Source organism: Olea europaea, unplaced genomic scaffold (genome assembly GCF_002742605.1).
Source record: "Olea europaea var. sylvestris unplaced genomic scaffold, O_europaea_v1 scaffold1146, whole genome shotgun sequence".
NCBI lineage: Eukaryota > Viridiplantae > Streptophyta > Magnoliopsida > Lamiales > Oleaceae > Olea > Olea europaea.
In genome coordinates this window covers 19,828-30,609 of record NW_019228853.1, presented here as the reverse complement: position 1 = coordinate 30,609, position 10,782 = coordinate 19,828, and the positions used below count along the sequence as shown (strand labels likewise).

General features: G+C 33.9%; 2 protein-coding genes across 4 annotated transcripts; both read right to left on the bottom strand.

Annotated features, from left to right (window-relative positions):
* Positions 1-2,801: 2,801 nt before the first annotated feature.
* Positions 2,802-5,610, bottom strand: LOC111373584 (pentatricopeptide repeat-containing protein At3g57430, chloroplastic-like). Of its 3 annotated transcripts, none has more exons than XM_022996137.1 (2): positions 4,297-5,610; positions 2,802-4,131 (listed from the first exon to the last, which is right to left on the bottom strand). In XM_022996137.1, exons 1-2 carry the CDS (start codon positions 4,691-4,693, stop codon positions 4,073-4,075), a joined length of 456 nt encoding a protein of 151 aa, XP_022851905.1. In that variant the 5' UTR covers positions 4,694-5,610; the 3' UTR covers positions 2,802-4,072. The 3 variants fall into 3 exon arrangements, with proteins under 3 accessions (XP_022851905.1, XP_022851903.1, XP_022851904.1); XM_022996135.1 differs by having other exon boundaries at positions 2,802-4,785; positions 5,087-5,610; XM_022996136.1 differs by having other exon boundaries at positions 2,802-4,785; positions 5,365-5,610.
* Positions 5,611-8,263: 2,653 nt separating this feature from the next.
* LOC111373583 (CLAVATA3/ESR (CLE)-related protein TDIF-like) lies at positions 8,264-9,085 on the bottom strand. Its single transcript, XM_022996134.1, has one exon. It carries the CDS (start codon positions 8,879-8,881, stop codon positions 8,522-8,524), a length of 360 nt encoding a protein of 119 aa, XP_022851902.1. The 5' UTR covers positions 8,882-9,085; the 3' UTR covers positions 8,264-8,521.
* Between the last annotated feature and the right edge of the window lie 1,697 nt (positions 9,086-10,782).

The following is a 10,782-nucleotide window of genomic DNA, read 5'->3' as shown; positions in this document are numbered from 1 at the left end:
AATGCAATAGGGTCCATAATGTACCTTATGGTATGCACTAGACCAGACCTAGCTCATGGAATAAGTATTTTGAGTAGATTCATGGCAAAATCAGGTGAAACTCACTAGTTAGCAGTTAAATGGATGCTTAGATATCTGAAAGGATCATGTCATTTAGGAATAAACTTTAAAATGTGCAATGAAGGTATAATTCTGAAGGGTTATTGTAATTCAGATTTTGCTGGAGACTTAGACAAAAGAAGGTCTACTTCATCCTACATTTTTACCTTGTGTGGTAGTTGTATTAGTTGGATATCACGTCTGCAAAAATTAGTTGCATTATCTTCAACAGAGGCGGAATATATTGCTACATGTGATGCTGTTAAAGAATGTATGTGGTTAAGAGGTTTATTAAATGAAATTGGTTTTCAAAATAATTCTGTAAGAATATTTACTGATAACCAAAGTGCTATACATCTCAGTAGAAATCCAGTTTATTATGATACAACAAAGCATATTGACATAAAATTCCACTTTGTGTGGAACATGGTTGAAAAATGTATGATTTATTTAGTCAAAATTCTTACAGAATATAATCCCTCTGATCTAGGTATCAAAATTTTCCCTTTAAACAAGTTTAAAAATTGCTTGATGATTCTATATATCACATAAGATTGGCAATCAGTGATAAATTAGAATCTTAAGCCATGTATTGAATTTAAACTAATTTTTGTTTTTGTTTTTTACAGGTTATGAGAGCAAATAAAGCTAATGAGACCTCTAGATCCATTAATTGAAACAAGAAATAGCTCAACAAGGTGGAGTTTGTTATGAATCTGGGCTACCTCGCTATTTCTAGAAGAGCTGGGCCTATTAAACTGGTTTACTACTTGGCCCATCTATTAAAAAGGTCCTTTTGTATAACGACTTTTGCCTTTCTTAAGGGATGCTTTCTGCCGTACACGTGGCTTCTTGGCAACCTTTGATCTGTGACGTTTGGTCTGAGTACTTATATCTTGGACACTCCATTTTTGATAGATTATTCAGTCTTTTCTCTCTCGATTGTTCTATCTGTGTGTGAACTAAGGTTCTCCGAAAATTGGTAATCCTCATCTTTGTGATGATTTCTTTGTAGTTGAGTATTGAGAGTTGTTTAGAAGATCTATGTGTAAGATTCTTGGTTACCATATTTGTAAAAGAGAGGCTAGAGAGAACTTGAAGAAATCTGTGATTTTTCGTAAATTTGTATGATTTCTTGGAGATTTTAGTGGATCTAGAGTTTAATCGCTTAGTCGATGTTCAACGGGTGAGTAGGTCTTTGTGACTGAACATCCGGACCCTTTAAGGGTGAAAAATTCTTTGTGTTCTCATTTTTCTTGAAATTTTATTTTTAATTTCTCAACAAATCTAACAAATGTTTTTGCTACGGATACCAACAGGAAAAAAGAACATGAACAATATGATCCTAATGTCAATTTCAGTTTTTGAGTACTCTGCGGTTGGGAATGTTGTTGTAATTGTAATTGTGGTTGTGAATGTGGTGGATGCGGTCTTGGCTGAGGCGGCGGCTCTCTGTGCTGTCGGGTGGCAGGCAGTGGCCCTCCATATCTATTGGATAATTTCTTTTCACGGGATGAGAAACATGAAAAACAGCTCGTTTGCAATCTTCACCAGCAAATATTCCAATTGGTCTCGACTTTTTCTTCCCAAAGGGCCAATCAAAATCTTGATTTTACAAAATGTGTTACAAGAATCATTTTTTATTCTTTATTTCAAGTATCTGATACGCTCAAATATCCTTGGGGGGAGAGGGAGGAGGATCTCGTGCATGACTTAATGTGGAAGTGTCAATAAATAAAACATGTTAAACACACGTACAAATATAGAGAGAACATTTGATTGCAGAGTGACACACATTAATTATTATTTTGCACTAGTAGATCTCAGCAGGTTCTCCAACAACAAAATCAACACTATATAAACATATATATTTCAGATCCTTCAACCAAAAAATATCAACTCCTCATTCATTTTAAACATTATTCACGAGTTAATAACCATCATGGAAAACCTAGTAAATTTGACATAGATGAAGCAAATTTTCATCAAGCAGAGATTGCAATCTTCAAGCCCCCATCGCATTGACCTGGATAACTACATATGAAGTAGTGATTTCCCTTTGAAACCATGATCCTATCTTTTCCATTGGTATATGTCCTGAAGTTGGCAGAAGTACTGCATCTATTGTATCCATTCCAATCTACAGCCACCACATTGTGCATAGATGGATCATAGTTGAAAACTGCTAAACAACGGAGAAAAACATAATGAAAATAAGGCAAAAGAAAAGTTCGCATTTATAGAAATGTAAATATAGGTTGGATGGTTTACGTGTCCCTTCTATAAAAGCTTATGCTTTTAGATAGGGTGGTTCAATGTAGTAGCAGGGTAGGCACACACTTTGAGGTAAGGTGGTTGATATGATACTAGAGCAAGCAAATGTCCAACAATCAAGTCTTGCCATCTATTACTTATAAAAATTGTTCACGTGTCGAACTTTTGATAAATAAAATGAATCCAGCCTCCATACAAGGAGCATTCTTAAGGTAAAATTGAAAAAAATAAATTTGTCCTCCTTTGACAGCTAAAATTTTTAGACGAGGTGGTTCAATTTACGACTTAGTTAGGTGGAGGGTTTACAAAGTACGTCTCCGGCCTTGAAGAGTTTCCCATCTGTCCAATTTCCCATACTGAAACCCTAGCCAGAAGAATCCCCCACAGTGAAAACAGTTGCACGAGCAACCTCAAAGTGAAATATAGTAGAAAGAAAAAGAAAAGATGTGGGAAAAACTACGGATTGCCTTGCAATGCTTCTTCCCTGGCTATACATACTGTAATTTGACGTTTCCTAGAGATATGAGTAAAATCCTGGATAACTAGCTATTTATACAATCTTATCAAATTCTTCAAGCTTTTGTGCCTTTTATAGTGATGTAAGGAGTCTAGTCCTGTAAGGGTACTTTTGATTGGAAAGTAGTGACAAATTTTTTAATCTTTTTCCTCTTTAATTGTGTACGATACTGTCTAACGTACCATAAAAACATCCCATAAAGGAATATTCATCAGATGAAGTTAGTGGGACAAGAATTAAGAGAATATTATGAATTCGATAAAGCTTATGAATTTCTCTTATTGTCATTCACAGACATATAACTACAGAACAAGCAGCCAGCCTTTTTGGTACTTAGTTCACGTCAGTGCATTATTTATGAATGTCACGGGATGTAGATATTAGGATAGAGCTCAAAAATGAAAAAGGTGCCCATTAATTAACGCTCGAGGTTGGTATGGCGGCTTATCAGGAACAATGAGCATATATGTGATATGCAATATTAGCCTTTTTTCTAGAACGATAATGTTACATTCAATTTATCAAATGAACTACGAGGAAATTCAAAGTTTTCATTTAATTTGTCGACTCTGTGGTGAGTGTGGTCTATGTTAGATGTAGGCTATATGAATCCTTTGTTGTGTATCCTATTCACCGTATTCAGTTCATCAACCGAAAAATCAAATACAACTAAATCCATCCCATTAATTTTGATCTAGCTCTCCATCTTTTAACATGTTACATTGAGGTCCATGTAAAACATTGTCAAGTCGTCCTCGAGGAGAAAAAGGGAAATTATACATGTAAACAAAAGAGCATTTTTTTCGTAGTAGCAATTTTAGGTGGCCGAAACAAATTCATCATATACCAAGTAATAAAGCAATTTCTTACAAGGCCAATCACTTGAGTTGATAAATATGCACTTTTCTAAAACCTCCAGAAATCCAGATCTGTAAACCTGTGGACGAGTGCAGATTTGGTTAAGGCCCGGCTTGCATTTTCATCACCATCTTTCTTCCAGTTCATCCTCACTCCATATGCTTCATTCCACATTCCGGCCGATGCATAAACATTAGAAAGGGTAATATGCGAAGTAGAGACTTGTTGCAACATCTTTTTAGCTACCCTCTTGCTTATTTCCATGTTTCCATGTACGTAACAAGCACCCAATAGTGCTGCCAAAATGGTACCAGACGAGCGTCTTTATCCCAATTCAGTGTCTTCAATTTCCTCTAGCAAGCGCCATGCTTCATCTACCTTGCCTGCACGTCCCAGCATATCCATTAGACAGGTAAAATGATCTTCCCTTGGCATCAGACTATATTTGGTCTTCATCAGTTCAAAGTAATGCAATCCTTCTTCCACCAAACCACAACGACTGCAAGCAGTTAATACAGCAATGAAGGTCAACTCATTTGGTTGAATACCTGTTTCCATCATCTGCTGAGAGAGTTCCAAGGCATGGAAACCCAACCCATGAACTAAATAACACGTGATGATAGAAGTCCATGCAATGGTATTTTTCTCGCTCATCCGGTCAAGGGCTATTTGAGCATACTTCATCTTACCTGATTTTGAATACAAATCGATCAAAGCGGTTCCAACAACCACATTATGAGTATCGGCACTCATCAATCTCCGAATGATCTTTGCATGTACTTGCCTTCCCGTCTCTATATCTGATAAATAGCTAATGGCTTCAAGGCAAACCACAAATGTTAAGCAATTTCCTTCTACTTTAAATCCTTCTTCATCACTATACATTTTATAAACCAACTTTAGGACTTCTTGTGGCCAAACATTCTGTGCATACCCTGTCATCATGCTTGTCCAAGAAACCACATTTTTGTCAGGCTCATTGTCAAACAATCTCCTAGCATCTTCTATCAAATCATTATATATGCACCTAGATATCACTGCATTCCAATGAGAAACCCGTTATTCAGGCATCTAATGATAAAAAACTTTCTGAGCATCATCAATAAAGCTACACTTGCTATACATATCAATAAATGCACTTCCGAGAATTATTTCGTTATCCTCTGAAAACTTAGAGTGAAAACAAGAAACAATTAATGTAATAAAAATGCTATGGACTTGCATCCCAACTCTGTGCAAAGACAGATTCGTGCATGCAGTTAAAATTGGCAGAATTATAGTGTAATTCCGATAGAAAATCTCAGCACAATTCTTTTCTAAACAAAAATGCTTCAATACCTCACTGTCTCTTTGATTATAAACACATCCTCTAATTTTTATCATCTTTGAAACAACATCTCCTTCTACTCCACTCAAAACTTTCTCAGCAGAGTTACTTGACCGCAAGAAAAGTACACATGAGCAATTGAATGTACAAACCCTGCTAACATAGCGTTCCAAGTAACCAAATTTCTTAAACACATTTCAACAAACAATTTGTGAGCACATTCTACATCCCCACATTTTGCATACATATCCATAAATGCAGTCTCAACAACAACGTCTTTCAACATCACCTCAGATTTGATGACGTATCCATGGAGGGTTTTTCCCATGTAAAAATGTGTTCAGGGGCAGAAGATATGACTCGGGCAACGGTTGTGAAGGTGAAGTGGTTCCGGCGAGCATCCGGACCCCAATCCCGGGTCATGAGCGAGAAAAGTCCGATTGCCTGGGAATATTGAGATGGTTCGGAGCGGGCGCAAGCGGAGATGAGGGCGGTCCATAAGTTTGTGTCCTTGTGCAACACTCGATCGAACACTTGATGTCCCCACATTTTGCATACATATCCATAAATGCAGTCTCAACAACAACGTCTTTCAACATCACCTCAGATTTGATGACGTATCCATTGAGGGTTTTTCCCATGTAAAAATGTGTTCAGGGGCAGAAGATATGACTCGGGCAACGGTTGTGAAGGTGAAGTGGTTCCGGCGAGCATCCGGACCCCAATCCCGGGTCATGAGCGAGAAAAGTCCGATTGACTGGGAATATTGAGATAGTTCGGAGCGGGCGTAAGCAGAGATGAGGGCGGTCCATAAGTTTGTGTCCTTGTGCAACACTCGATCGAACACTTGGTGCTCGTGACTCAGAGAGCAGCCATTTATAAGTTTCGTGGCGTGGATTGCATTAGCATCCAGACCCAGCTTGATTAACCGGGCATGTCTGTTCATTCATTTATTCAATTGAATTCAGAGCAATCAAACAGTAATATGCAGTGAATTCACTCACAGTACTTCTTCAGGTTGCTAACATTTTTACCGTTGACTAGTTCTATTTCTTGGAAGTGTTATTTGAGGAAATAGCAAGTGGATAAGGCCCCAGCCACATTTGGTCCACCTGGCCCAAATAAGTTGCATTTAGGCCTCATTTGATACACATTAGTGTAAAAATGAAAATGAAAAATATAATTTTTACAGGCTCCACATAAAAGATAGAAAATCAAATATAGTGGCTTGATATGATAGATAACGGCCATATTTTTCATTTTAATGAGCAAATAATTGAAAACAAACGGAGGTTTAAATTAATTTTAATAAAAGTTGATGAAGTACATGATTGAAAATTTGATGAAAGATGCGGGACACATAAAATTTATGGTTAAAATTAAAGTTTGATGAATTAAAACTTTGATAATTTTTTTTTATCAAACAAACACTAAATAAATTAAGACGTTTACTATCCACAATGACCACTGCGCCATAGTTTTGTGTCATCGGTGAGTTCGCTTCTAATAAACTGGAATCAAATGGTCTCTAAATGGTTCGATTAAATTTAAAATTGAAGTGTTAATGGGTCCACGTAGAATCGTAGATCCTAACTTGTAAGTTGATAGGCTTTGTTGTTCATCCCTACTTGAAACCCAGTTCAAAAATTCAAGGTGCTGCTAAAAGTTGGATATTTTTGCAGATAAAAAATTGGAAACCATACAAATCTTCTTAAATTGTCACACGTCACTTGACTATGGAAATTTAATATTTAGCGGTTCATTTATACTAGTTGAATTTTTTAATTTGCCGGCTTATAGATATATACATTTGAATGTCTTCAGTTCTCAAATGACAAAATCATAGTAAGTTTTGAATACATTCCGAGATTTTTTCTCACTCTCCAAACTAAAAGTTGAATAATACTAACTTTACTAATTTCAAATTGTTGAGTGATTTTCCTTAATATTTATTTTTCATATTTTCTAAAAGATGGGAGTAATGTTTTTTCAAAAAAAATAAAATATTGTTATAAATGTTTTAGTAAAGATGAATAATGTATCCTAAACTTTCAGCCTTATTCGGGATACTCTACTCCATATTTATTATTATGATAAGGGTAATTTGATTTTCTAAGCTTAACTAAATTATATGTTCATAAAATTATAAGAATTGAAAAAAAAAATATATTACTTATCAATAAAGCTATATTATAATTAGAAAATTAAATAAGTATGTAACACTTTATAGAAAACATTTTTTATGAAAATATATGATATGAAAAAAATCGTCTTCATTAAATTATTTTTTAGAAATGTATTTGTGTTGATTTGTTAATTATTATAGACCAGTCTGTTGTTACTACTAGTTTCAAAATTTAAAATGTTAAAAAAACCTTGATAAAAAGAAATTATAATCCATAACATTTAATAACAATTTTAACACAGTAGAAAGCAAAAGTATAAAATTAAAAATACATGTATGTTTCTGGGAAAAAAAATTATGAGGTTCTATAATTGTTGAAAAGAGATAGGGTGTTCGTGTAACGGCGAGTAACATCGAAACCACTAATTCTAAAGCAAAAAGTAACACAAATAAGTCTCTTAGATAAGAATTCCACCACAACAATCTTTTATACTCAAATATAATATAATTATTAAATTTTATCAACTTTTGAATGAGTCAAACTTCAATTTTAATTTAATCACAATGAGATCATCGCGTATTTTATTAATTTTTATTAAAATTTGCTAATAAGGGGTTAAGATAGATAATGTCCTAGTAATAATTCTTCATGAAACGAATACACATGCAAAGTAATTTTGATTGAATCAATCAAACTGTTATTATTATGAAATCATAGCCTTTGAATCAGCTTTCTCGGATTCTGAGTCAGAGAAAACAAAGGTAAAGTCCAAAGCCATTCAAATTATTGTTCAGCCAGAAAACAAAAGGTCCTCCCACAACTTCTGACACCATTTCTCGCCACCCCCTTGGGGTGCGGTGCGTGGGGGTAAAACCCTAGTGCAGAGTTGCAAACCTATTGACAATGGATCTTTCTATTTTCTTGAAAATTTGCACAGAGAAGCAAAAGTTTTAAGCATAAGATGAATTTAAACAAATTACACAGTAAATTAAGAATATGAGCAAAATCAATCACATAATTAGCAAACCAATAGCTCTCACTTTCTCTCTATAAACCACTGTGTACATACAAATATATATATATAATATATAAATAAAGATTTGTCTCTGGATATACACTGATGAAGATGACAACATAAGATAACAAACTTCTCACTGAGGACAAGTAGTGTATTAATGGCGACTCATAAAATTAATGACTAGAGAGAGATAGAGAGAGACAAAAAGAACAAAATACAAAAATAAATGCCATTACTGCAGCTCTAGCAAACCTTTCTTCTTCTTCCCTGTGAAAATTCATGCTTTAAAATAAGCGGACTTACTACTTGTTGGAAATAGGGTTTGGTCCACTGGGAACTTCATGCTTACCAGCCCCAAATTCTCTCTTGGAATGAGAAGATCCATGTGAGTGCTTTTCCCTCTTTCTTGGGTGAAAATTGGTCGATTTTGCCGCGGAATCTGAGTCCAAGAGAAGTCTTTCAGAGGGAAGTGATGAATCCATGGAGGATTTTGAAGGATCAGAGGAATTAACAAGAACAAGAAGGATAAAAACAAGCCCAAGAAAAAGAAGAAAAGGGTTCGTAAATTTTGCGGAGATTTCTGAAGAAAATGATGAAGTTTTTGCCATGCAAATCTGAAATAGAAACCACCCCCCTTGAAACCACAAGAGATCAATATCCATGAACCAGATACAAGCCACCAATGGCTATGATAGGACAGACAGCAATCCCGCTAGAGAGAAAGTAGAAAGAAGAAATAAGAAATAAGAAGAAACTTCAGCAAAGGTAGATGAAAAGGAGGATTTGAAATTCTACGAGACAACTAAAATTTAACTTAGCATTGAAGTATCAAATAATTTGTCTAAAACGGGAGACAATTTGGGGTGAGAAATTTTGACTTTTATACCACATCTTTTATTGTGAATTTGTACTGAGAAATGAAAGAGTACTTTTTAATTACCAAAAAAATTGTCATTAATACTATTACCATGTCACTGAATTTTTAGTGGGTTTGGCATTAAATAATTAATGTTCTTGTTTTTACAAAGAAAGAATAAGGAGTCTCTTTTGTTATGTATTCGAGTTTGCAAAGATTCTTAATACCTCGTAATTTTGAATAAGAACTATTGTAGATTAAGAGCTAGTTTAAGCCCCAATTTAGTGTAAGAATGCATTTTGATATTGTAGATTGACGAAGAACGTGTAATTAAAAAATAAGAAAAAGTTTTTGGTTTGCATATAATATTATTTTATTGAATAATGTATTGTTAAAAAGAAGAGAGAAAAATGTATTTTGAAAATAACGAGGATCGAACAAGGGCTAAATTTGATGGATTTTGATAACTTGAAATTTTTTTATTTTTATTTTTTTTTAAATTAGTATCAAAATGATTTTGAGCTATTAAAATTTTTGTTGAGCGACCTTAACTTTTAATTATTTAATTCTCTCTGAATTTCCGAATTACCAAAAAATGATAATTCAAATTAGAGCATTTTAGTTATATATATTACCTTAAGTTAATTTTCCCTCTTGGATTGTGCAGCAATGGGGTCTTTCAGTGAAACTGACATTAATAAAGAATCTTGAAAATTAAACTAAAGAAAGAAAAAGATGCCAATGCTCCACATTAAAAGAAGAGGGGTGGGGGTGGGGGGTGGAGGTTGCAGGAGATTGTGGTGCCTTTATCGTTACCAAAAAAAAAAAAAAACCACCTTTGACTTGGGTAAAATCCCATGTCGAAAAAACCGTATAGGAATTCTTCTTTTCTTTGCTTTTACATTTTTTATGTATTAAAAAATGTCCCTTTCATGTCCTATCTTGCAATTCAAGGTATGAGCATTATTATATAAAGCTCTATATGTAGCCTCTCTTTGTAAAAGGTTAAAGCTGAAAATTTATTCTTCTTTGACCAAAGTTTGGTATTTATTTTAATTCTCTTTTAGTTTTTTCGAGCAAGATATATGTGTATTTTCTAGCTAGGAATTATCAAAGCCTTATTGACGTATCAAATTATGTCTTGTTTGGTTTAGTTAAAGAATTAAATTAAAATATAAGTTGAAGTCAACAGTTAATTTTAATCATAAATTTAATGAGACCTCCAACTTTTATATCAAACATTTCATCAATTTATTTCAAAATTTAGTAAAAATGTTAAACTTGCTTTGCTTAATTGGTATAAACCTTTCAAAAGCAAAGAATATGTATTTAATTCTCACGATTCAGAGCTTTAGATTATATAATTTGATTGTAATATAACAGGATTGGCGGATCATTGAATTTATAAAAAAATTTAAAATAATTGTTGGCTCAGAAAAAAAAAATATATGTAACTGTTGGATTGGCCATTTTCTTTAACAAATTAGAACATGCATCAAAATTCGATCTTTAAGTTATCTTCCGCAACCTGAGTTGAGATTTGCTGACACATCAATGAACACCTATTTTTAAATACAAGTGGCACTGACAGAAAAATTAAATATGTTAATTTAAAATGATGTGTTAATAAATCATTGGATAGACAACAAGTTGAACAGTAGATCTCAAATCCCTTAATCCACCCCTCAAAGTCAGGTCTTGTAAAAA